We start from the raw sequence: 27,975 nt of genomic DNA, 5'->3' as shown, positions 1-27,975 counted from the left end.
TAAACAGCGCGCGGTTGTCTTTCTCCCGTCTGACTTCGCAGAGGTTAGCATATGCGAACCCTGCGAAGCTAAATATGTGAAGCCTGTGAAACTAATGGTTGGTTTAGTTGATGATTTTAGTTAGCATATGCGAAGTCTGCGAAGCTAATGTTTGGTTTAGTTGATGATTTTAATTAGCATATGTGAAGCCTGCGAAGCGAACGTTTGGTTTAGTTGATGATTTTAGTTAGCATATGCGAAGTCTGGATGTGTTTTTAACATTCACTAAGTGGTATATAACAAAAAATGGCAAACAACAACGGATTCTAACATTATTTAACAAAAAAATCAGAACATAAATGAATACACCAACAATAATTCAGTGAGATTTATAGAATTAGGCATTTTCTCTGCGTTTTCCAATCTTCCGCCTCACAGAACGAGGTTGTCGTTCACTCTAAAATCGCCCTCTTTCTTTCCTTTTCTCTGTTGTTCGCCTTCTTCCTCGTCTTTTCTCTCACTGTTCACCTTCTTCTACCGTCTGTTCGCATTCTTCCTCTTCTTTGCTCTCACTGTTCACATTCTTCTACCGTCGTTCGCCCTAAAATCGCCCTCTCGTTTTTCCTCTACCACCGTTCACTTCCCTTTTCTCTCACCGGAGTAGGAGTTGCTGGAGAACGCTGTTAAACAACAACGGATTTTGCAGGTTAGATCCCTGTGGAATGAGGAGGAGCCATTTTGGGTGAAGAGGAAACCGTAAGGAAGAGGAAGATGAAAGATTTGGGATATTATGGGAAAGTCACACAAAAATAGTCTAGATATGTTGTAGGATGAGTAAATGGGTTAAATATGTAAATAGGCTTCCCATTTGACCTAGTTTTGTAATTTACCCTTTTAAAATTCAAATCAAGGAGTTTGGTACAAATGACAAAAAAAAAATTAAGTTTTATCTTTTATGTACAAATTAAATCAAAATTATTTACATATAAAAACCACATTTGTTGGGGGTATAATATTCAAAATCTTATTTTATTTAAGTTTATTAGAATAATAAAATCATAATTTACCAACCCTTTAAATAATTGGCCCTTTAAATAACAAGAATAATTTATTAATATTAAAGAATGTTTTTTTACATGTTTAAGGGAAGCAACAAGTTAATATTTGAAATCTAATTTTCAGTTCCACGTTCTTCTTAAAAGTCTGATTTTTAAGGGTAAAATTCAATAGAATCCTGCTGAGCTAAGTTGGAGTTCCTTAATTCGTTACGAGTTAGTAGACTTTTCGTGGAGCCAAAACGGAATCGTTTACGCGAGATATGCACATTTTTCTGTCAATTTGCACAGAATAGCAAAAAAAAAAAGCAAAGTACAAAAATAATGCTTGTGGTTTGCCTTATTTGCAAACAGGGTATGCGGTTTAAAAGTTTGCAAATAAAGGTTTGTGGTATGATTTAATTTACAAAATAAGGTATTTCAAATTCCATTACAATGTTCTGATTCAATCAAGAAAATTTTTATTCTATTTTTTAAATTACATTTACATATTGATAAAACACATATCCAAAAATTAAACTGCAGTTGTGTAAAATGAACTTCAATATTAATTATAGTTCATAAACCGTGAAATTAGTGAAAAACGTAAAATTTCCACCATATGATTTATGGTTCGATTTAGGGAGCTGCATTTTGGAAGAATGGCCTTATTTTGTTGATATGTAAGAATATTTCAAGATAAAAATGTTATTGGTTGTAATAAGAACTCAACAGTGTAATCATACCACAGACCTCTATTTGCAAACTTTTAAACCACATGCCTCTATTTGCAAATTGGACAAACCACAAGTATTATTTTTGTACTTTTTCCAAAAAAAAAAGTTTTGTATGGGAATTAAACTTTTTTAATAATTTAGACCACTTTCAACCGGCATTCCAGCCGGAGTGAAATAATGAAAGGCCAAAACTCCAACGAATACAATAACTCTAAAAAAAAAACTTAATTTTTTACTTTGGAACTTACAATGCATTAAAACTCAAAAAAATCAACACTCATTCTCATCCTTGTCCATTAGATCATCTCTTTGCCAATTTCTCAAGTTTTCTCACAATTTAGTTCAAAATTTCAATTTAAATTCTCGTCCAAGATTCCAACATTTCCAGTTGATTTATTCAAGTTTCAAGTTTGTTTTTATTTAATTTCAATTTCTTTACAAAATGCCATATTTCATTTATATTTTCTAGCTTTCCGTGATTTCCATTCTTATAACCAAAACATTTCAACATAAATAAAAAAGGAAATACAAAAATAAACCATATGATTTCAACCATTTTCATACTTAACCTCATCGTTTTAAAACTTGACAAATGGGTATCTTGGAGTTCATTTATTAACACTGTGAGTGTGGCAATTTTTAATCAAATAATATTTTTGTCATTCCATTTTTTATATAATTTGAACACTTAAAATCTATAAGTGACACAGGAAAACGTAAAAAGTCTTCTTTCCATTTTCTTTTATCGAGTGAAATTGCTTTTACGGCCAAAAACACGGGGTTTCGTCAAAAAGTGAGATTCTCATCACCATCTCTTCTCTCACTATTTGCTTTCTCTTCTCTCTTTAGATTTGTGCGTAATCATTTTTTTACCACTTGTTTACGTTCAATCTACGGATTGCAAGCAGATACGTAATATGGAACACATGTTGTGCAACATGAAACCCTAGTCATGAACGAAGAAAAGAATTATATTTGTGCAATCCAGCAATTGAAACAAACTCTCTATCGAGTAATTGTCTTCTACTTTGGGTAAACATGAGAGTGTTCAAAATGCCTTAAATCAGAAAGAATGAGTTGAAAGGCGTCTGAAGGTATTATTTTATTTTATTATTTTTCACTTAAGTTCAACTTATTATATTTTTATGTCTAGTCTTGACATTCTATCAATTACCATTGGTGATACTATATATATCTAGAATATAAGCAGTTTTTTTTTTTTTTTTTTTTTTGCTAAATTGTATGATGAGTTGTTGAGTTTGATTGATATATCATATTTTGAGGGAAGAAGCAAATCGACTACGAACAAATGTTTTCAAAGGATTGACCAAGATTGCTAATAAGAAACAGATGAAAAAGCTAAGCTAAGATGATTTGACAACTTTGAACATAATTCCGCTTTGAAAACATTTTTTCTTCGTGGATCTGTTTCTTTCCTCAAAATCTATATCGATCAAAATATCGAACTCAAAAACTCAGCATTAACTCAGCATACAAAATAGCTACATATATAGTATTAACAATGATTGTTGATAGAATGTCATGACAAGACCTGCAAATGATAATAAGTTGAACTTAAGTGAGAAGTAATAAAAAAAAAAAATTACCTTCCGGCACCCCTCAACTTATTCTTTCTAATTTAAAGCCTCTTGAACACCCTCATATTTACCCAAACTAGAAGACAATTACTCTAGATCGAGTTTGTTTTAATTGTTGGATTGCACGAATATAATTATTTTCTTCTTTCTGGCCAAGGTTTCATTTTGCATAGCATGTGTTGTAGATTACGTATCTACTTGCAATCCTAGACTAAACATCAAAATAATGAGAGAGCATAATGATGAAATTCAAAATGAGAGAGCGTAATGATGAAATTCAAAATAAGAGGATAACAGTCGGGTTTAAAGTATTTAGAGTAATGGGTAAGTGATTTATTAGTCCCTATACTTTCACATAATATATTATCTAATTGTCGAACTGAAGGGATTAATAAATTATTTACCCGAAATATTAATACTTTAAACAAAAAAGCAGACAACAAAAATGGTCATGGTTAAAACTATAACAGGATAAACCTGTTTAACAAAATCTCGTACCACAATAAATATAATATTCCTGGAGAATGACTGAACCATATAAAAAATTTCCCACATCGGACAAAATTAATGGGACATAAATATAATATATGAAAGCAAACTCAGGTATACCTTCTGGACGAAATTTCTCCTACTAGTTGTATCAGTCAAGAATGAATAAGATAATCAGACACGTTTCTTCTTCTCCAAATTAGCTTCGGCATGAATCTGTCGTTTCCTCCATTCCGGAATCTTACCGGGGAAAGCCCATCTCAAAAATCTCTCCCATGAATAGCATACTATAAAAGTAAGGAAAGCCCAAAGCAGCAGTTTATTCCTCAAGCTTGGGGGCAATGGCACCAACTTTAACCAATCATTCAAGTCCCGGAACAGATCGGAAGTGATAACCGTGAAGAAAGTAACGGCCCCCAAAATGGCATACCGAAATGGCTTATTTTCTGTGATGCTCTGGTTGAAAGGATGACCCATATAGTTTACAGCAAATGTAGCCACCTGGAGCATCATGCTCACCATGTACGAAACTGTGTTCACCAGATTCGGATGAAAATCCGAGTCTGGTTCAATGCATTCATCAGGCATATGCTTCTCAGCTTCATTTACAGAAGATATCAAGAAAAGCAGATGGATTGCGAATTGCCCCATAAGCGAAAGAAAAACATAGTAGCAGAAAATGTTGGGATGTGGCCTTTCAGCTGAAAGGGTGGGAAGCGGGCGTGCATGCGAGATGAACAGAAAAAATGCAGCTGTGAAGACTCCACTGATTGTGGCCTGGATATCGCCAAGCTTGACGCCATCCAAATACATAACACTCAACACATAAGCTGTTGCAAGGCAGTTAAGGCCAAGGATTTTGAACATCTGCATAGTAGTGACAAGGGTACTGCGACCCTGACGAATTATATCAGTAGTAGGAGCAACTGATGCATGTTTTGCTGTAAAAGGAGAAGCCATTGAGGCATCCCCAAGCTTGACTACAGGAGCCGTACGACCATCACTCTCCTCATTCATCTCATCCATTAATTTTTTTAGCTTCTGCCGTTGCATTTCTGCAGGCGTCAAATGGCGATTACCGGTTGATTGGCTAGTGGAATCTGATTTTGCAACAATCTTTCCTTTAGAAGAGCCTTCTCCGTTAACTTTACCTGCTGCTTCTGAAATAGGCTTAGATTTTTTCGATTTAGCAGACTTGTTTCCATCTTTAGATGTTTCTGCAGAAGAATTACCAGTTTGTGCCGGCGGCACAGCATTCAATAGTGCAACTCCTACGTGTGCCTGAAAATTATGTCCAACGTTTTTTGTTTTCTTTTAAAAAACTGTAATGTAGAAGACAGATTTTCAATAAACACAGCATTCCAGGTGTATATATACCTGCTTCAGAGCCCCAACATCATTGGTTCCATCCCCACACATCAATGTCATCCGTCCAACCATTTTAAAAGTGGTCAAGATGAGCTCTTTTTGCTCGGGAGCAACTCTTGCAAAGACCTGATAAGGTAACGGGGATAAGGATCATCGAAGAAAATTTGTCATCAAATACTAATACAAGAATGTTATTGTTTAGAACCTTGACGTGAGGAATAACTCGAAGTACAGCAGAAGTCTGTTGCAACATCTCAAAGCAGTCGCCCCCAATACAGAGGTCATGTGTCTCTGACAAGGCTCCAACTTCTTTGTCACTGAAATGCAATAATAGAAACTTGAATAAGCATCCAGCACATCTTTGGCAACATCGAGAATATACGCCCTAAGTTAGATGACTATGAACTTGTCATTTCAATTCCAAGTTCCATCGCTGATCGACGTTATCACAATCATGATGCAACAAATACAAGTAAACCAACAGCTGAAAAGATTAAAGATAAAAGACACTAAAAGGAGAAAAGAAAAACACCTACATCGTTGAACAAACATATAAACAACCAATTTTTTCTTCCTAAGTAAATTTATCATTATTATTTAACCACCCCAGTAAAAATAAGAAACTGCACTAAGAAATGTGATTTAGACAGCAAAAATCATCTAGAAATATATAAACATTTTAGATTATAACCTTTGAAAGAAAATGAACTGATAAATATTAAAAAAAAAAAAAAAAAAAAAAAAAAGATAATACAGCACCTATAGCCAATTATCTCTGTTTCATCAGGTGATATCCACTTGTATCCTTCGGTATGCCGGGTAAGAATCAATGCTGGTTTAGTTATGATATGCACTTGTGTAGCAACATGACATGCTGTCAAAGCCTGGTCACCAGTGATCATGACCTGACAGAAAATGCTTAAGGTTATTTCAAATTAAGTTACAATTAATTTCGCAGTAAATGTTACAGTTAATTTCACACGAGTGAGGAACAAAACTTTCAGATAAGGTAACCTCAAAGAAAAATGTAAAACCATTCTCCATCTATGCTGAAAATGCTAAAAGACAATACTTGGCAAGACCGCAAAGCAAAAAATAAAATATGGAACTCATTCTATCAAATCCAAAGATCAAAACCTGACCCTTCAAAATCCAGGAACTCCTTTCCATACAAATAATCCAAATGAACATAAAGAATGCAGACCGAACAAGTGCAAAAGATGTTGAAACAGCATGATAATTTTTATTCACATAAACTATGGCTTTATATTTGAGATTGAAATTAAGGGAACAGCTAAAACAAATGAGTCCCTAATTACAGAAAAGTAATTTCTTCCGAAACTCATTTAGTCATAATAAAGTAATTGAGAAAGAACAGGGAAAAGCAGGCAATGGGCTTCTGATAGGAAGGAACTAGAATTATCACATTCGGATAGGAGAGAATCACCTATCCTATATCCATAGCTCATGAAGGAGGAAAGGTATAGAAGCATAACAAAAGGAAGACAGACTCAATCACTTGGTACAGCATCTTTAATGAGAATTTAGTATAGCAGGACTTGAATTTATGTTCAAAGGCACATCAGCTAAGAAATATGAAGCCCCAAAATCAAAACTGCAAATGCTAATTACAAAATAACAAAAAAATACATCCATAAATAGGACAGTATTTCAATATTTTGCATATCAATTCTATATTAATATTACACAAAACACATCTTTTAAGCCCGTGAACTTTACATGTTTCTGTTATTGATTTGAGCCACTCAACTTCAAACTTGTTTTAAGCCCCTGAACCTTATAATTGAAACTTATTGAACCCTTTTAGCCATAAAAGGAATGTGTGCACCATAAAAGACGCATGATAGAGGTGACAAAAAGCCATTGTCAACACAAACAACACACCTGCACCATTAAAAAGAAACACATGTTCTAGCTAACAAAGCTAACACAAAAAAATGGGTTCAACAGATTTTCATTAAAAATTTCACGTGTTTAATGGAATAAAAATAATGTTGAAGAGCTTAATGACATAGACAAATAAAGTTCAAGGATTAATAGCCAACATGTAAAATTTAGGAGCTTCAAAAATGTACTTTGCCTCAATATTACACTGATAAAATTTGCATACGGAACAGACAACCAAAAGATTAGGCAGTTCAAGCTACATAACCTCTCCAACAATTGCATGAATATTCAGAAATTATTACGAATTTATTGATAATTGATATTACATTATGCCAACAAATGCACGTGTCTGAAGTGGTTTATTAAAATTTTCATTTTTATAGTTAAAGTACTTTTGGTTCACTCACTTTTTGAACAGCAACAAGTTAATGTACTATTCTTCAAATTTTAATGTTGAAAGCGACACTCCAACTCTTAGAACACAACCAGAGCTTTCTCTTTAACCCACACATTTGTGTACCTCATATTTTACTAAATTGGGCTTATGTATAGAAAATTGATATCTCAACATACTAATAGGGGTTTACATCAGATTGTATACATTTAATTAGATTAATGTATCAAGTATGATTCTGTTCACTTGCACCCCACCAATCAAAAAGAAACCTTGGGATTTTTACACTACTGCACATCTACAGTCTGCACGTAACTTATAGTTGTTCACTAAATAAATAAAATGCAAGTCAGCAAAAATAGTAATTGAAAACTTATTGCTTACCAAGTCATGGGATGAATTCTTTAATTCAGATAAAACAGCAGCTGAATCTGCTCTTATAGGACAATTAAAAACCTGAGTTTAAATTGTTAAATAATTAGTGTAAATAACAATAAGGTATCAAGCAAAACATACTCTATAAAATCAATCAATTAGTATATGAGTAAGGAAGAAGAACAAGAGAGAGAGAGAGTCTTGTTGTCATGTACTTACTGCAAAACCCGCAAAAGTAAGGCCATTCTCCACTACATCTCTATCCAAGCTTCTAGCCTCACTAACCTTCATCCAAATTAAAGATGACATGTGCCGAATTAAGAATTAAGTATACAGAGAACAATTTTACACACATTCTTAATATAAAAAGAAATTAAGCACACTCACAAGAGAGAGAGATAGAGAGAGAAGTAAATAGATGTGTGTTTTAACATGTGTGTGCGTTCACTCACAGCTCAAAACACCCAAGAGCTAAGCTTAGTTAGTGCTAAGCTCCTTTGCGATTGTAAGTTTCTAACCATAGTTGTTTTGTTTGTGTGGTCATAAGTGTGTTTTTTTGGTTTATGCTTAACTAGTAAAAGAGTATATATTTTTATTATATTTTATGTGCCTCATGTTCCTAAGGTGCACGCCTCGCCTTGCGCCTTGAGCCTAGGCTCCAGGATCCCTTAGTGCCTTACCGCGCCTTGCGCCTTTAACAACAATGTTTGTAACTGTGACTCTGGCTAATGACAAGTAACCGTGCAAACATGAAAACTACTGGAGTGGACATTCACACTTTAATCAACCAAGATTATTAAAAGAGTAAAGAGCTTGACTAGTGGAATTAAATTTAAGCACACAAAAAAACATAAAAGATAATATTAGACAAGCTACAAGAGAATGACTATTATGTTACATCTTCCATCTAAAGAAAGGCACTTGGGCAGGATGAAGTCAAGAGATATAAATTTTGAGAAGAACCTAATAATACTAAATGAAGGGACGAAGGACATGGTTATACACGTAAATAAGTACACCCAATATTACAGATTGGAAAAAACCATCATTTTCATCTTAATCAATTAGCTGCTAGTTGGAATTCTTCTGCAACATTAGTTAAGGGGTTTTTTTTTCATCAAGGGAAAAGCATGAGATGTGTAGGGACAGTCTACAGGGAAAGATGTGAGGGAAAAGAGTTTGTGGTGGTAGATGCATGAGGAAAAATGGGGCTGATGGAGGTTTACCTAAACACGGGCTACAAAGGCATTATAAAAACAAGGAAAAAGAAAGGAAGCAAAGAAAATTATGAGTGGAGGGAGAACCGAGAAGTAAATGTTTAAAAGGCCTCTACCAAATTATTGAGAACTAAAGAAGCGACGAACAGATCTACAGATCAAAAGAGAAGAAAAGTAAAGATCTAAATCAACTGAGATGTACAAATAATAGTGATGATCAGTTCTCAATGAGCGATAGGATATCAGGGAGAGATAGGGGAGCATTATGATGAACTCTTTATTGAAAATTGTCATGGAACCAGTTGAACTAAAAGCTTAAGCTGATAGTTAAAGGTTCACTTCATATTAATATCTGACACACCCCCACACGCGAATGCCACTTGGTTTGAACTGTGCACAACACAGGCCCGTATTACCATGTCCTGCAATTTAATCCACAAATGGAGCTGCCAGGAATCGAACACTAGACCGCTTGGTCCACTACATATTAATATCTGACAAACATCATTCGAGTAATTTTGGAGATGCCCATGAGGTGAAAAAGTTCTTCAAAAAATATGAAGACATTAAGAACTAATGAACCATATGAGATTCCCATAGAAGTATGGACAGGTGCAGGAAATGTAAGAGTTTGTATGGTTTGTCCTCAGTAACAGAGTTTAATATTATCGATGTATCAAGCTCATGACTAATACTATGAACTTGCATCAGATGGTCACTGAACGAGAAGTTGTTCTAAAGTGTGAGAATTAATTTGGCTTTATGAACAGAAGATTGACTATGGAAGCTATATTCCTCAAAAGAAGTTCGGTGAAAATTTACAACTAGCCAAATATGACCAACATATGGTTTCCATGGACCTTGAGAAAACTTAGAATACAGTATCAAGAGAGGTTCTCGTTGAATCTTTTTTTTTTCAGATTAAGGTCCCTGTTCATGAGGTAACCCTTGGATTGATGTTGAAGGAGACTGATTAAGAATTTAGCTTTATTTTATTCTTTAGAGAACTTTGATTATTGAGGTTTAGACTTGCACATTTGATTCCTTTAAGGTTTATTGATGTAATTGAGATGAGTTTGATATTCTGCTAATAAATTTTGGAATTTTCATTTGTTCAGAATTAAGGCTAGCATAGATTAAAGTTAGTTTAATTTATGCGCCGGTCATGGCCTGGGTTGGGTCGTGACAAAGGTGAAGAACCTTGACTGGGGAATCAAGAGAAATCCCTATAATTGTTTAGTTAACAATCTGCTCTGAGTCCTTATCTTTTTACCATAGTAATAGATAAGCTAACCAAGCATATAAAGAGGAGATCCCCTGATGAGACTTGAGGAGGGAGTATATATGTCGTTGGAACTATGCGAAGTACACCAGAAGATAAAGGATTCAAGTTGAATAGAACAGAATTAAGCATAGGCAACCTAAATTTCAAAATAGTCAAGGCTAATATAGACGTTAAAGTTTGTCTTGGGGGATGCCAATACCTTTGTCTAACTACCTCGTAAAATTAGGATTTATAACTCATAATACAGGAAATATGGCAGAGGAATGATGTCAGTCATAAACTAGCAGGATGATTGAAATAGAGAGGTGCAACAAGCACATTATGTGAAAGAAATATACCTATAAACTCAAACTACACTGACAGCTATTTGACCAGCAAGGCTTTATGCAAGTGAGTGCTGGGAAGAAGACAAAATATTGATAAATATAAGCTTAGAAAAGACAAGGACATTGAGATGGATGAATGAGTGTATACAGATGGATAGTGTATCCAGAAAAAATGGTATGTGGAAGACAAAACAAGAGGACGTTTGAGGCGGTTTAAACATGTTTGATGTTGGTCCAAGAATGCTCCAATGCATAAATTTGAGAGAACAGAACTTGATACAACTAAAAGGAATAGAGGAAGAGAGATAAAATTGGAGGGCTTTTAATATGATAAAGTTCTCTCCATAGGTTGTGAATTCCTATAAGAACCTGATATATGACACTAAGGAATTCTATGCGTAACCCTTAGAAACCTTGTGTTTTTTCTTCATTCTACAGTGGACCAGCCCCTACACCTTTTCTTGTGTTTTACATAGTTTTCCATTGAAAATAGGAACTGTCATTCTGTCTTGCCTCAAAGGTGGTGAGATTGTTATTTGTTAGGACTTACTGTCATGTCTGGAAGAGACTTGTACGCAAGAGCCAGGACACGAGATCCTTGACGTGTAAATTTCTTATAAGTCTCCATGTAGAACTTGGGCAAATCAGTGAGTCTGTCCTGGATAGTTTCTGGTGCCCCCTGAAAAGAAAACATTTAAAAAATAATAAACTTACAAACTTGCCAAATCACAGTAACGCGAGTGCTGCAATGAAAATGGTTCTTCTGTTACTGTGTTTCCCAATTGTAAAACAGATCATGTATGACTAGGTAATTAAATAATGATAAATATTCATGCAAGAATGTAAGAGAATGTTTGAACGGGCCATTGCGTTTCAACTTCAAGTTCTGTTTATTCTGCAACTAGATTGGGTTGTGAAGTGCAAAAGGTAAGTCCAGAGATTAAACAATCATCTCTCAACAAATTGGGAGAGGTGACTCAGATTCAGGATCCTCCCACTAGTATAAAGCACACATTTACTGAAGGGTGCCAGAGGAAATAGGCAAGCTACCCTTGTGCCACTGCCATGTCCCTCAGGTTTGCTTCATAAAAATTGGGTACCTTATATGTCAATATCTAAAATTTATGAACTCAAATGAATTTTGTGTAAGGAACCAATTTAAGATAATTTCCATGATAATTTATGTAACTCATTTCTAGTACATTAATTTTTGTGTGTGTTGGTGTGGAGGGGACTATCAAAATAACCAGTCTATTACACAATGCATTTTTTTTGTCTGTAAGCATATTTCAAGATGCTTCGCTCAAATGAAAGTTGGAAACCACAAACCTTCACAAAAGCAAAAAAATCATCCTGTATGCGAACAACAACAGACATTCGTTTCAAATACGACGCAAAGTGATGTCTCTGAACAATCTGTACTGCATTGCCACCTCCCCTGCAATTAATAGTAAATGACAAGAATAACCGCATTGCATTCTTCCAATATAATAAAAACTGAGACTATCACAAGAAAAACGGAAAACATTGTAGAAAACAACAACAGAAAATGCAGTATGTGCATGGAATACATAAATACATACACATAAAATAGCAAAGAAAGAACTACACCGCCTGAAAAAAAGAACGAACATGCCAATTTGACAATAAGGCTTAAAAAGAAGAGTGAAAGATCAAATCAAAATGTAAGAATTACTTAACAACCTCTATTATGTTTCATAACCCTATCTATTTCCCTATATCTATTTATTAGCAGTTCCAAGAAAACAGCGGATATTTTGATCCAAAAAAAATTAATTATATGAACCATTTAGATCAATAGCAAGTCACAATTTTCTAATAAATGTAAGTAGACTTGTTTTCTATGATAAACTCTTCTCTTCCTTTATATTAATTCAAAGAAATTTAGACTATATAAAAATTAAACAGTTCAGAACTTACAATATCAGGATGAAAGTAAATATCAAATATGAATCAACATATCTACAAATCACTTTGGAGCAACATAGACATGAAAATATCCATAAACATAAGAACGTACTTTTTTGGCAACGCCTTCTCATCAGATTTATAACTCCAGTCTATACCTCTGAGTGCAGCTTTCTCAAGGGGATCGCCAACCTGCACCCAATGGTTAGGAGCATCAGATCAACATAAAGACCTTGAAGATAATCATTGGAGATATATCTCTTTTCTCTTCAGTACATAGTCTATTAGTTTCAGCAATCTTAATGGCGTGGTTTTTGTTTTAGCAATTTCAGCATCTCCTTCCTACTAAATCGTATTCACAGGTGTTCAGACTTAAGTAAAAGTATTTCATTAACACTACATAGGATAAAATTAAATCAACATACCAGTTTGTTGTCTACAAACACCAATGCATGACAAGAAGCCAAAATTTCTATAGCTCGCGAAGGCGCTTTGGTCATATCAGATTCTAAATCCATTTCACCAGCCAACCCTGCAATTCCACGGAATTCCTAGGAAGCAAAAGGGAAATGATTCATTGATTGATAGATATCTCACATAAATTATGACAATATCTTAAATTATCTCAGGGGCATACCATATCATCTGATGTCAGTGTTCCTGTTTTATCAAAACAACATATGTCAACCTGCAGTAGAAAAAGGAAGAGAATATTGATCATACAAGCGTTCGAATATCCATGCATGATTTGTTCAATTTTGACAAAACAGCACAACGCCATTATATAACAGCTAAACCAATATAATTTTTTGCAAGCAAAAAAGTAATATAATTGAAGCATAAGAAGCAAAGATGGGTAACAAATGACATCAAATCAGCGACATAAGAACGATCCATTGAATGATTAAACAAAATTTGTGCATGCAGAAACAATACAGTACTTGAGAAACCAACTTACTTTCCCAGCAAAGGGAATCCGAAAAGGTTCGGTACAAAATATTCCACGCCGAGCCAATGCAATGAGTGATGTATTAACTGCTATTGATAATTCCATGGGTAGCTCAGGCGGAATCACAGAAGTTATAATAAGAGAGCAACTTAGGAAAAGCTTGTATTTGCTCCTCGTAGGATCTTCTAGTCCCTACATTAAGGATATCATCATTATTAAAAGTAAAATATGTAAATTCTTATAGCAGTTTGATAAGGAACATCAGGTTACCTTTTTAAGGACATAACCAGCAGCAATAACTGCAAAAACAACTAAAAATAGAATAAAGAGTCCACTTTCCCAGCTATTGGCAGTGACCTTCATCAATCACAAATTAAAAAAAGAAATTACTCAAAGCAAATTAATAATCAATAAATCTTCTCCAATCACCAAACTCAGAAGTATATTTTACCCTCTCTGTGGAAAATAAAATAGTCCTCATCAGCTTGCCCTGGCTTGTTTCAAATCCAGTTCGCAGAACAACAGCCAAACAGCCACCATCAGGTGTCCTCAGAGGAAAAGTCTTGAATCCGGAATGAAAAAAGAAAGCAACCGTTTGAACAGTATATCACAACTCAACAAAAAATGGAAAAAAGAAAATAAAAATTAATTGAGCATTCATTGCAGAACCTACCTTGTCTGGGGTATGCTGTAATATTTTAGTCCCACCAAATAAAACATGACTTTTATCTCGCTTAGCTGATAACTTCTCTTCAGTGCCCCTACCCATGACAGAAACCTGAGAAAACAATTAGACCAAAGAACTTATTATCCATATAGTATCCTAATTTCTAGTATCTGAATAAGAATTTTCTTAACATAACAGAAAACTGCCTTATCCCAATCAGGATTGACTATACGGATCATATTCCTCCATTTTACTGCATCAAAGACAATAATTTTTCAATTATCCTTAAACTTATCAACTAAGGAGAAGAAAGATAAACAAAAATCAATTAATACAAAATCACCCTATACAAAACCATGTACAAGAGAACCACGTAAAATGCTTATTTGGCATTTACCATTCTAATAAACGATTAAGGTTTAATTCAGCAACAAGATACCTTGTTGATAATATCATTAATATGAGCATCCTTAATCATGAACTTATAAGAGTATGTTTTCATTTAAATTATTGTCCTTAAAAATTAAGTAGACTACTGCATGTTAAATACAGCGCCAACCTTGAATTCGGCAATCAGGAATCTATTTCATAAATCAAAAAGCTTTTTTGACCCAGATTTCAATCCCATGTCACAAAACTATAACTTGTTGAGCTTTTTTAGGGACAGCAAAACAAAAGAAATAATACAGAAAACAACCTTCCATTGTGGAGTAGACTCGCCAGTAAGAATAGCTTCATTTACAATGGCACTTCCAGCCAATAAAAGCATGTCTGCTGGCACTGATTTATCTTCTCCATTAGGACCAGAGGAGCGCCCAATGGAAACAACATCACCAGGCAAAAGATCAGTGCCAGAGAGTTTCACCCACCTAAAATTGCAATGCACAGAATGATTCAACAGACCTCAAGCAATAGTAAAAGCTATAAAAATGGCATCAAAATTACATACTTCCCACATCGATGGACCATTAGGGTCTGGCTATCTACTCTAACACGCCGTAGCTCACTTAGAGTCTTCAACCTACTTTTTGCCATTGTTGACTCGAACATAAACAGCATGAATAGTGTGAACAAACTGTAATACCAATATTCATCCAAGCACCAAAGCCCTACACAAAAGACCTATATACGAAAGTATATGAGAAAATGCATAGATATTAAATAGGCCAAAGGTGTATTTAAGGACTTGAATCTTCATATTTATCGATCGAGAATTTTATTTATTTTTGCGGTCCACGTAGGACAAGCACTCTTGGATTTGAATCATTTAGGACTTTTTCTTTTCCATAACTTTGCTGACATGGAACACGTGGAGGAGTCTATGATAAGAGGAGAAAAAAGTCACTTTCTTTTCACTTCCCCCGTTCTTTGTTGATACCTTCTCCTCTCAAATTTCATCTTCTCTCTTTCTTTCTGTAGTGGACATTTTCTTAGGGATATGCAAATAGATTAAGTATGAAGAGTTGAGGAGTTCTGAATGTGCTATTCTCGACCATTTGTGCATAAGTTGGTGCTCTGAAGTTTCCATAAGCAGCGCAAGTGAAGCAGAGGAGAGAATGGAGATTTTGTCTCAAAACTAGTTGGCGTTGAACTTGCCGTTGTAGTTTAACAATGCACTTCGAAGCTCAGATTTTGAGGAAAAAGTGTGGAATCTAGGTTATATGAATAACTCCATACCATTTTCACAAGCAAAAAGAACAGGATAAAATTTATTTATTTTTTTGAAAAGTAGTCTTGCACCCTATCTCTACCAAAAAACTTTGACACCTACAATTGCTAACAATCCGTACTAACACCTTAAGTACATTAAAAAAAATTGAAGGTAGAAATTGAACTGCTCGAGCAATCCCATAGTTTAAAATTCCCAAAGAATTCTTTTTCCTATGAAGACTTAAAAAAAGGAGTTGAATTGGATTCTGGTTTTGATAGTTTGGAAATTTAAGAAGTCTGGGTCTGGAATTAACAGAACAATGGAGGTTTCATTTTGTTAAGTGGGGAATTTGATGGGAAAAGTTTACTTCAACTTAATTTTGTTGATTTTGTACTAGCTTCTGATTGAACCAGAACAAAAGAAAGAATTGGGTAGAAATTAACAATTGTAGATGGACTAATTACGATACCTTTGCCCAAGTTATTGAATGAAAGAATGGATGAATGGATGGAGGAAATTTAAAAAAGTAGTTCTAAAATTAATAACAGGAGATGGAGAGAGGTTTCTTTGAGAAAAATCTAGAATTATGCTCTTATTTTTCCAAATTAGGCATTCTTTCTCTCAACAATAATATTTTTGTATGAGAAATTTTTTAAATCATTTTGGATTTAGATTTTGAATTATGGATTCTTGACTGTTCAAGTTTGGGTTGTATGTTTTCTTTTCCTCTCCAAATATTTGTACCAGGAATAACGTACTTTTAAGCCCCACAGTTTTCATGGTTTTGGCTATTCAGCACCTGATGTATTACTTTATCACATTAAGCCCCTAATTATTTACAAACTCCAATTTTGAGCCATTTAGTAACTGGAAAGTGTACTTCACTCGTCGTTAAAAGAATGAACAAATTGTACTTGCTAATATGGGTTGACTGTTCAAGCTGAAATGGAATTGAGATGGATAAAAAAAATAAAATAAAAATAAGAAGAAAATGAACAAGCACCTGGATCAGTCAAGCGTCACAGTTGAGTTTCATCTGACGTGTTTCATCTACAAACTTACTCTGGACTGTAATACTTTACCCAAACAGTAGATGACACTTTAACAACCATTTATGAACTCCCTCTCAGTATTTTACCCCAAAAAAGAAGAAAAGCAAACCAATCGATCAAAGAGAAGAAATTCCCAACTGAATGTGAAATCCCGTTGCCTCAGAGAAAGGCCCATCCTTTTCAAGTATTGTGCAGAAGAGGTGATTCTCATGTTATGAAGTTGAAAGTTGATTTAAGTAAAACCTCTTTGAAGTCACCATGCATATAGCAATAGAGAGGCATATTGCATTCTTCAGATGATTTTTGGATGCTCTCACACACAGCAATAAAGATTCATGCACATGATCCATTGTGATATGTGGGTGACATGCCAGGATGGACATATCAGGTTTGCTTAGAATAATTAGCATTGAAGTTCTATTTCTTATTTTCTGATATAACTTTACTTCTTTTAATAAAATGATTATGAAAAGGTAACTTGTTCCTTTTGTATCTTATCCTCCTTTAAATTTAAATCACATCTTGTCCTTTATTTAATTCAAAGTTTAATTTTCCATAACTTATGAACTTCACAAATCCATGTCAGCAAAGATAATAGAAAAATTGACTCTGTTGCTAAAACAAAAACAAAAAACAGAAGGCGCACAATTCAGGTCCTTGAATGCACCTTCAGCCTAGTATATAAAATTGTTCAGGGAGAAAAACTTGAGGCATATCAAAACAGGTAAAACTCTCGAAGTAGGAGCAAGTTTATGCATCAGTGGATGGTGTGCATGTGTATGAGAGAACAATTAAAGATAAAACCTGAAAGACAAAAAATGGCTCTGTGCAGTGCTCTTTCATTAAACCCTGGAAGGTCGGTTGCGGATATTCAAATCTACATCATCAGAGAACAAAAAAACTCAACGAATATAGAAATATATACAATGCAAACTTCTTTAGAGTAAGTTTTTGGGAAACAGGAAAAGTAGACCAATGTATACAGATGAACAAGGACAAAATCAATAATCGGGATAAGGTACGATTTAGCCCCCAAGGTATATTGGAAATATCAACTTGGTCCTCAACATTCTTGCTCCTAATGTTACTAATCCTAGTCAACTTACCCAGTTGAAAATTCCGTTAAAATCATGATAGCATGGCAAAGGAGAATGATAAGAGTATTATAGTTAATGGAATATTCAATTAGGGGCTAAACTAACAAGGGCTAGTAATGGTAGGGACAAGAATGAAAGAAAGTTAACGTTAAAGGGCTAAATTGATATTTGTTGATAAACTTGAGGGCTAAATTGTAACGTATCCCAACAATAATTAGGCCATGGGCCAAGTTTTTGCAGCACAAAAGCATCACAAACATCAGGTTGAAGAAATGGACCAGCAAGCTTCAGCTTTTAATTAATAATTTCATTAAAGGCTTAATTTTGTTAACACCCAAACAAATAAGGAGAATAGGATGAACTAAATATTCGATGATTTAATTATATCACCCATACACATCTATGGCTTCACGACTGTTATTTCACCTTTATTTTTAGTTACTTATCAGGAAGCTTCTCATGCAGTAATTAATGACGATTTTATAAATGGTTTCCTCAATTCAAGAAAGCTACAGATTTTAAACACACATATCAATTAGGTGCAACCTCCTACACATAATGATCAAAGGACAGGCAAAAAAATCTTCTTTTTCATTCCCCTCTGACCCCTTCATATCAATGTCTATGGTTATATAAAAATTCAGAAAATAATGATACAATAAATAACCAAATCACAAGTAAAAAAAATGAAGAGAGAGAACAATCTTAAACTTTAGCAGACTCGAGCCAAAAGTGAAATTGAAAAATTGGCATGAGTTTTCATTGGAAGGTTAGAGGTTGAGCATCCCAAATACACCATAAAATCAAATTTAAAAATGTGAAACAAAGAAATCAATCAAGTTGAGCTTCAAACCATATGTTTTAGATTGACCCAAGTAAGAGTAGCAACTGAGTATTCAGAATATTTATTTTCTATTCAATAGTTCAGAACGTTTATTTACTAAAACAGAAGAACTGAGTCTCATAAGTTAACCTTACGCACATATGTCTTGAACAAAAGTATAAAGCAATATATTTATTCCATAGTCATTCAATTTTAATAGGAGAATACGCATATATGTAAGCAAAATATTCTAATAATAAAGTACACATATGGTCAAAGTAATTCTGACGATAAGCTAACAAAGTACCTAAAATAATGAAATGACATAAGAGGAAGACGAACAACAATCTTCATGCAGATGGCACAAATGATCCTCCATAAAAGAATTTGCTGCAATACTACTAAAAGTTCATTCACTACCTAATAACCCCAATCAGAATTATTGTACTTTACAATAATACTTAGGATAAATTATAATGATAGTTAGGATAAATTATTAATAATTCCACAATAATTCAATTCCTAAATAAAGTATTGCTAGGCCATTTTATTTTGCATCAAATTGACCACGCATTAGAACAATAATATTAAGACATCTTAAATGCTATCCTTAACTCGAAGATGGCTTCTATACAAACCATTTTGTTTCAATCAGTAAATTCCAAGTCTCATTAAATACCAATAACAGTTGACTGTCAAAAAGGAAGTAGTAGCATCAATTTTTCCTGGTAGCAGAATATAATATTTGCAGCTGATAGGATTTAATGTTTTCTACAGAAATTCAAAAATCATAAAATTTACTTTATCTTGTGGACCCTCAATTGGACCCTAAGGAGTGCTACTCTCTTCTTATCAACATTAATGTAGCACTTCCATTGAAATCTAAGGACAATATGCTTTGAAACTATACATGCATAAATAGAAGATAAACAACATTTATGCTGAATGAATACCTGAGGTTTTGGAGATAGCATGCACAAACAATACATAATCAGAAAGCAAGTTAACAAAGACAACACAGAATGGCAGAGGAAAATAGATTTAACAGTTTCTCAAATCTCATTTTAAGTAAGGAGACGGAATCAAAGACATAATAGCCATTACACGTGAATATGAATGAAAAGAAATTTTAAAAGCCACTCACGCATTTCGTCCCCATTTCTCAGTAGCAACCACTACTTTAGCCTCAGTGCCATGGCCAGAACTTTTGAGATAATATCCAAATGTTTCCTTGGTAGGATAAGGAAGCTTGCAAAACGTTCCGTTCTCCTTTGAATAGATGAAACGTTGCTTCCTGAAATCAAAGTAAATTTCTTCTATGTCCCCAGCCGATGAAGAACCTCCCAACTGTAGAATTGGAAAAATAAAAAATAAAATGACATAACCAAGGTAATTTGTTGTAGACTAATAAACTTTAAAAAGAAAAAAAAAAAAAAAAAAAAAAAAAAAAAAAAAAAACTCACAGAGAAAACAGCTGGAGACAACCAAATAGACTGACCAAATGTTACAACTTTATATAAGTTGATACATGTGATAATCTAAGAGAAACACTTGTCTTTGCTAGTGTAGGCAGTGACATTAATTTTCTAAGCATTAAAACTGTGGCAGAAGAGAGAGAGAGAGAGACAGAGAGGCAAAAGAAGTGCACATAATATGAGAAGTTTGAACTTCCCTAAAAAAAAGTCTATAATTACTTGCACTTACTCGATTTACCATATAATGCAAATAGAATCGGCAGATTCACTTGATACAAGCTTTAATTCCTAAGTTTATTCCAATGTGTACTCAGTAATAAAAAATCTCAGGTGTATTAAGTCCTCTAATCTCTAATTTTACCAAGGACCCATTATTTTAACATACCAAAAATACCAATCTCAAGACCCCAGAATGATGATATGACTAGCATAATGCAAGAACATTAATTCTGCAAAGGAAACAGAAGTGAACAGCAAATTAATCTACCATCCTGTGACCCTATTAAGATCTGCTCACTTAAAAGCTTCTCATACATATCTATAGACAGAGGAAGAATAAGGGTTATATAATTCATTTTGGAAAATGAAACCTGTGTCCTTGAAAAAAAAAATCAAAAAATGGTTATAGGATATCATTCCTGAAAATACCATAGCAAAAAATCAGGAGAAAGAATTGTTTCAGCAATCTGGTGGATCCTACTGCATATGATATCTTAAAACATTTGGAGAATGATTAACCCATGCAGTAGTCATGGACCAAAGTTTATATAGGAAAGATCCTATGTTTACCTCTCTCCGTCTCTTCTCTCAAAAGTTAATAAATGATTATCCTGTGCAGTAGTCATGGATCAATGAAATTCTGCCAGAACCTATGTTTACCTACTTCAGAATTAAACCATGTAACATTAATAAGTGAATCAGCACCTACATGCTCAGTCTCAGTGCCCAGACAGCAGGCAGCAAGTAGGTGAAATCATCTCGTATTGACTAACATGAGGGACTTGCGCACCACCACCTTATTTTATCAAGGGGAAGCACCTAGTTGAACCAGTCCTGCCTTTAACAAGACAGATCTAGGAAAGAGAAGGACAAGGAATAGACCAGAAATGACAAGGAGGTGTGTTGTCTTACAAGACTTAAATTTCAACTGCTTGGGAGTTTGACAACAGATAAGTATATTAGTTGGAAAATCTCAATTGAAACCAATCTGAACTACTTAAACAAAAAATTTAGTGACGGTACGTGTGAATATGTCTTGTAAGTAGACCATATCATGCTCTTATACAAGACTCAAAAGGTACATAATTCTTTTGTAAGTATCAAAAATCATGGATAGCTTTATTTGGCAATACACAAGAACTCCTCCAAATTGATAAAAGTTTTTGCTCTTGTCCACTTCCCAATCCAAGTATAACTGCCAGCCCAGTAAAAGGTTAGACATTAAAAGTAAAATAGGATCGAAAAATGATTTATGAAGCCAATCCCAAGAATATTTGCATGGAATCTTAGTTTTTAGGATGTCCTTGTTCCAATATCATACTAGCTAGCCCTTTCAAACATCACCTATGATCCATGAGTTCATTGAAATTGTGAAAGAAATTACATGAAGTGGAAGATCCCATATGTGAAGAATTTCCTTTCTTCCCAATCCAAGTACTATGACCAATCTAATTCATTGAAATATCTTTCCAACCTGTTTGCCTTATCAAAGCCATCGGGAGAATAGAAATCACTTTCCAACAAAAAACAATATAGAATCCTACTTACTTGTCATCTCTCTCAATTAAGCAATCCCTCTAGTAAAACTATGAGTAAATCAAAACTAAAATTCCAAGAAAAAAGGTGAGGTACATATTATTTAGATCAAAATGAAAATCGATCAACGCCTATTGTTCCTAGAAGCTTCATCTGCATCCTTTGACTAGGTCATTTTTACCAGCTGAATAGCTAATAATGCTCTCTAGTTCCTAAAGGTTGAAACAAATAAAATCAGCGAATTTAACTCTTGTGTTGCAACCTATTTAACTTTTTATTTGATAAACCAAGGATCATAGGGCCTAAAGCTCCAGGAGCACAAGGCACTAGGCCCTTTTTGCGCCTAGCCGTTTTTATAAGAGGGGCATCATGGAACGCCTATATGTCACATGGGTTTTTTAGGGTTTTACTCTCCACCGTTGGATTAGACACATCTAGTGACTTTGTACATGAGTATGATGAGGATGAAGAGGATCAAATCCTTGAAGAAGAATTTGATGATGTTGGAGATGAGGAGAATGATGGTGATAAGTGATGATTGATGAATTGTGATAAGTTGACTAATAGCTACTTCTCATGAATTTGATGAGAAGTAGCTGTTAGCCAACTTAGGATAAGCTATTTACTTGAACACTAAAACTTTAGAATATGAGGTTTATTGCATGTTAGAATTTATGATTAAGAATATTGTCATGATTTGGTATTTATTGCCTTTTGATTTTAGAATTTAATATTTTTTATATTTTAAATATTATTACTTATGGTTTTATATATTTTTACTCCTTTAGTGTGGCTTGTGTCACTTGGGCTCACGCCGGCGCCTTGAGCCAATGCTCCGGAACCACCTTGCGCCTTATCGTGCCATGCGCCTTTAATAACTATGCCCAGGAGAGAATTTCCATGAAAAAGATCTACAAACAAGTGAAAATTTAAGGAGGCTGATCCTAATCACTTACTGCAACCATCAATTACTCCTGACATCCAAGTTATTATTTTCAATTGAATTAAGATATTTAATCCCATTATTAGCATATGTGTTTTACAATTATCATTATTTTATTTTTGTAGTAGTTGTTCAAAAAAATCAATCAGCTGAATTGGCAGACGCGTATTCTAGCAAATTACAATCACACTTTACGTGTGTGTGTGTGTGTGTGTGTGTGTGTGTGTGTGTATATAATAAACACAAACAGATTACATGTTACCTAGAGTGATAACGATATTTATTGGCACCCGCACCCTTGTATTCAATTTATCCTAGCACAGGGGAAACAGAGTTCGGCTAGCGAGGGTATATCACTAGAGTTACACAATCAAGGAATGCATCAAGCTAAAGTAAATCCTGAGTTCAAAATCAAAACAGAATGCTAGGCTGACCTGTTTACGAATATGCAATGGGACAATTTCTTTGGGACCAGAAAACTTCGCCGGAACTATTTTACAGGCATCCGTTAGGTGAATATCATTAACCTTCAAAAAGAAAGAACCGTGCCCAAATATTACAGCATTGATTAGTAATTATGCAGATAATACACACACAGAATATAAAAAGTCATATACCTTACTATACTGAACAAAGCATCTGAAATCGACAGACCAAGAAGTGAAAAGCCAGACGAGAATATGAACAGCAACAAGACCACCCAAAACAATTGTAGCATCTGAAAAGTCAATGCTGGGGACAATAGTAGCAAGCCAGACAAGGTAGATTATAGCAAAAGGCCACACATCCAAACGCCATGCCCAATGTTTATTCCTTAACAAATCAACGCTCTCTACCACTTTCCCTCCAACATGAAATCTCGACATCTCACTCCTTTAAACCCTAAAACAACAACAATAACGTCACCATCAATCATGCTCCAAATTCAAATCAAGCCTTCCTGCTCATAGAAAACTAGGAAATCCAGAAAAATAATAGCACGTTGAAATATATGAAATAGAAAAAAAGCAATTGGAATAAAATTACTTAACATTCACAGTTATAAAATGAGAGATGGGGAGGAGATCGAAAGCCACATTGATTCGGGCAAGACTTGTGAAGTGAGACTTTGGTTTGTTCCCGTTAAATGAAAAATGTGATTTTGGTCCCATAGATGGTCCGTCCGGCAGAGATTTTTGCAAAGTTTGGTCTATTATGCCCATTTGGTGCATTGTGATATATTTACTCAATTTTGTAAGGAAACTATAAAATGAGACGAGCAACATAAAATCAAAGCCTTTGGGATATTAGGAAATTACATCAAGTATTAAATGGTAGTTAATAAGTTCATTAACCAAATTTGATTATCCATTACATCAACTTCTTATTATTCTAGTTGGCGTGTCAAGTCCCTTTCGTGCAACACAAATTTAGGACAATTGACAGCATCACCAAATAGAAACAATAAAAAATTTCGCAAATCATCAATCCATGACCGCACGAACACAAGGCAGTAATTTAGTTCATATTCATCAGTTCATGCTCTGATGCTCATCGACAAAATCATTATAAAACTTAACAATCAGTAGCTTACTTCAAGCACATGAACAAAAAACTTCACAACTCATAACTCACAAGGATCTAGAGGGGCAGCAGTAGAGCGCTTCAAATTTAAAAATCGAAGAGCAAATAGCAAATGATGAAGGCAGGAGTCAGCGGAGCGTTCCAGTACTGGTGCCTGGTGGCAAGCGACTGAAAACGGACTGGAGGTGGTGGCGAATAGGCGAAGCTCAGGCGACTTGAGGGTGGGGCTCGATGGGTGCTACCTATGAAACCTCCGACTTGCGGGAAGGGGACAATGCGACGATGGTTTAGGGGAAATAGATGGGCCAGAACTCGGATCTCTAAAATTGGGAATTTGGAGGATTTTACAAAGAGGAAAAAAGAAGGGTTTTTTTTATGGTTTAAAGTTCAATTTGGACGCGAATCTTTACATCAAAATCAATTACATTCTTATACTTTAAACTTCAGCAATTAGACCCCTGACTTTTTTTTCAAATGGCGAACCCACTACTTCCTTAAAAGGATAAGGTATCAAAATATGTCTATAATTTTTAAGAAAATATCAATTTATAATCAAACTTAACCGATTAATAGGCTCATGATATTTTTATAATCAAAGTTATCAAATTATTAAAAAATCGTTAAAAGAAATTGTCCAATCCACAGTTCAATCAGTGACCCATAAGCCCTGTATGGATTTACGGGTTGGAGCGAGTCTAAATTTAAATTTCCAAATTCTTTTAAAGGAAATTAAAGGTTAATAAATTTTATTAATTACTAATTAGTCGCTATATTTTTTAAGGAAACTAAAAGTTAATAAATTGTATTAGTTATGATAGTTACTGATTAATCTTCCATAATTACATTAATTACTTTTTTTGTATTAAAAAATATTATTATTAAAGGATGAATATCGTTGGTCGCTTTCTGTTGCTCAGAAACGTTCTAGATATATAAGATTTGTACAAAAATTTAGCCTATAATGTAAGCTTTGAATAGGGGAGGAATATTAACTGATTTGACTACAAATCAATGCAGATGTATATGCTTAATTTACAAGATAAGGTAATTATTCCATTACCCCCCCCCCCCCGCGCAATTGAAGCGAGAGGTGGTAGGACGTTGAGATTGGAGCAAAAATCATCAAAAACGATATGTCGGAAGCCCTTGGGTGAAAATATATGTGATTTGATGATAAGAAGGGATGTGAAGAACTTGTACGTGACAACGAGCAACTTTCTCACGAACAACATTAATATTCATTTTGATATGTTTGGTCCTTTGATGTTGAACCGGATTACCTAATAAGTAAATGGCATTGATATTGTCACAATAAACGAGAGTAGCTTTAACAAGTGGGCAAGGAAGTTCCAACTGAAGATTGCAGAGGGTTTCTAAAAATTGGCTATGCCTCTATATTTAGCTTCAGCACTAGATCGAGATAGAGTAAGGTTGTCGTTTTAATGACCAGGAGATCAAGTTATCACCTAAGAAAACACAATACTTATATGTAGAACGTCGAGTATCAAGACAACCACCCCAATCAGCATCGGTATATGAGACAACATTCGAGAAGGAGGACTTGAAAAGATGAAGGCTATAGTGAAGAGTGCCCTTAATATATCTAAAAATTCGTTTGAGGGTGTTCATGTGAGTATCTTTGGGATTGTGCATATGCAAACATATTTGCTGAACCGCATAAGAGATATCTGGGCGAGTAAAAGTAGATACTATAGAGCACCTACCAATCTGTGATATTGTATAGGATTAAAGAAAGAAGAACCGTCATTAGAACCGAGCTAGGATTTGGTGTCCACTAGGGTAGAAAAAAGTTAAATAGTCAGATATTGATGTAGGTACGCATTGATGTAGCACAATGCATGAATAAACCAGTCTTCTTTAGAAAGATTCATAGTGGACGTGTCATTGATCTTTCTATATGTAGAACTCTATTATCTCTAGACCTGATTTCATTATAGTGAACGACGTGGAATCTGGTTCATTTTGATATAAACCTAACATGTCCATAACAAGATGCCAAATATGGGTATATTGGATGAATGAGTGAACACGTTGTTACAGATAAGTGAACTGAAGGAATTGCCTTTTACCTAACAGTGAGCTGATATCACCGGCCACTTAATAAATGGAACTGAAAAAGTGTATGGTCATACCCTGATAAGTAGTTTTACTTATCTTATTCATCAGTTCACTTCTGATCAAGAAATATAATAAATCACACGGAGAATGACAATCATTATGTCTCTAGTTTATAATATTGATATACAATTGGTAAGAGATTCTGAGAGATCATCTACTAGGTTTCATATGTCTTCTTAAGATGGCTGAAATCATTCGTATTAGTCGGAACCGTAATGGTTTGCTAGAATCCACTTACGGTCATTGGGCTTTAGGTCCATGACTGATTGAGGACGGACTCTTAGGATCGTGCACATATAACTGCTGGAATAGAATTTAATCATTAAGTACATGTATTGTATTTAATCTGAAAGAACGAGTTAATTAATTGTCAATTAATTAACAGTAGGAAATAATTGATTATTTGTTAAATAACAAGTTAATCAATTTAGTATTTAAATTGATTATAGTTAATTAACATATTTTCTAATATAATTAATTAATCAATTGATTAATTAGATTGCATAGGATAATTTATTAAGGGAACTACTCATGCAATTTAGTTCTTTTGGACCTGAATAGTAATTGTGGATATTTCAATTAAACTTAATTGATTCTAATTGAATTAAATATAAACTTTAGGGTTATTATATATAACTATAAAAGTGAATCATTGGAACAGTAAAATTGACAATTTTTTTCCAATTTTAACACAGTTTACAATTTTACCCTTTTAAATCACTTAAATTCTCAGCTACATGGCAACAAAACGATGTCGTTCTTCCATCTTTCCTTGATTTCTGCGCCTTCTCCCCTTCTCTCTTCGTTCATCTCTCCCAGAGACAATCACTCTCTTACTATTTCTCTCTCTTTATCTCTCTATCTTCCCTCATCTATTTATTAGTTTGCTCTCATCAACCGTCTCTATTCTCCACACCTCCTCCGTTCTCGAAGATCTACGGTTCTATCCTTCAGACATGAGGTAATCTCCATCCTATTATTCTGTTTCCATTTCATTTTCTCCCATTTATCTCTTCCATTCCTCCTCTGTGTCTCCTCACTCTTGATTCTCTCAAATCTACCTTCAATTATTGTGATATGTAGGTTGGAAGGATCTGAAATATTGAACGGTTTTCTTGCCTTTCTATGTTTTTTTGGGTTGTTTCTGATTGCATGATTTTCTCAAGTTTTTTCCTTTCATCCAAGTATTGAGACTTCAACTTTTGATGTCCTATGTAGATGC

General features: G+C 34.3%; 1 protein-coding gene across 1 annotated transcript; it reads right to left on the bottom strand.

Annotated features, from left to right (window-relative positions):
* Positions 1-3,783: 3,783 nt before the first annotated feature.
* On the bottom strand, positions 3,784-24,972 carry LOC136203708 (probable manganese-transporting ATPase PDR2). Its single transcript, XM_065994918.1, has 22 exons — positions 24,666-24,972; positions 23,669-23,933; positions 23,486-23,578; positions 20,023-20,225; positions 17,763-17,835; positions 15,205-15,377; positions 14,953-15,124; positions 14,262-14,366; positions 14,040-14,150; positions 13,859-13,945; positions 13,598-13,780; positions 13,277-13,327; positions 13,065-13,190; positions 12,752-12,831; positions 12,040-12,148; positions 11,261-11,389; positions 8,102-8,167; positions 7,892-7,963; positions 5,965-6,110; positions 5,411-5,522; positions 5,215-5,331; positions 3,784-5,118 (listed from the first exon to the last, which is right to left on the bottom strand). Exons 2-22 carry the CDS (start codon positions 23,915-23,917, stop codon positions 4,012-4,014), a joined length of 3,564 nt encoding a protein of 1,187 aa, XP_065850990.1. The 5' UTR covers positions 23,918-23,933; positions 24,666-24,972; the 3' UTR covers positions 3,784-4,011.
* Positions 24,973-27,975: the final 3,003 nt, after the last annotated feature.

This window comes from Euphorbia lathyris, chromosome 8 (assembly GCF_963576675.1).
Source record: "Euphorbia lathyris chromosome 8, ddEupLath1.1, whole genome shotgun sequence".
NCBI lineage: Eukaryota > Viridiplantae > Streptophyta > Magnoliopsida > Malpighiales > Euphorbiaceae > Euphorbia > Euphorbia lathyris.
This window is presented reverse-complemented; position numbering and strand designations above follow the sequence as displayed.

What these genes read in the sequence shown, in the direction of transcription:
- LOC136203708 (XM_065994918.1), bottom strand. Translation starts at nt 23,917, where the DNA reads ATGTCGAGATTTCATGTTGGAGGGAAAGTGGTAGAGAGCGTTGATTTG. An exon ending in ATTTTTTTGCTTTTGTGAAG is followed by an intron (nt 11,390 to 12,039) that starts GTTTGTGGTTTC and finishes TTTTCTTTTCAG; the next exon opens with GGGGCACCAGAAACTATCCA. An exon ending in AGAATTCATCCCATGACTTG is followed by an intron (nt 6,111 to 7,891) that starts GTAAGCAATAAG and finishes ATTTTCTGTCAG; the next exon opens with GTCATGATCACTGGTGACCA.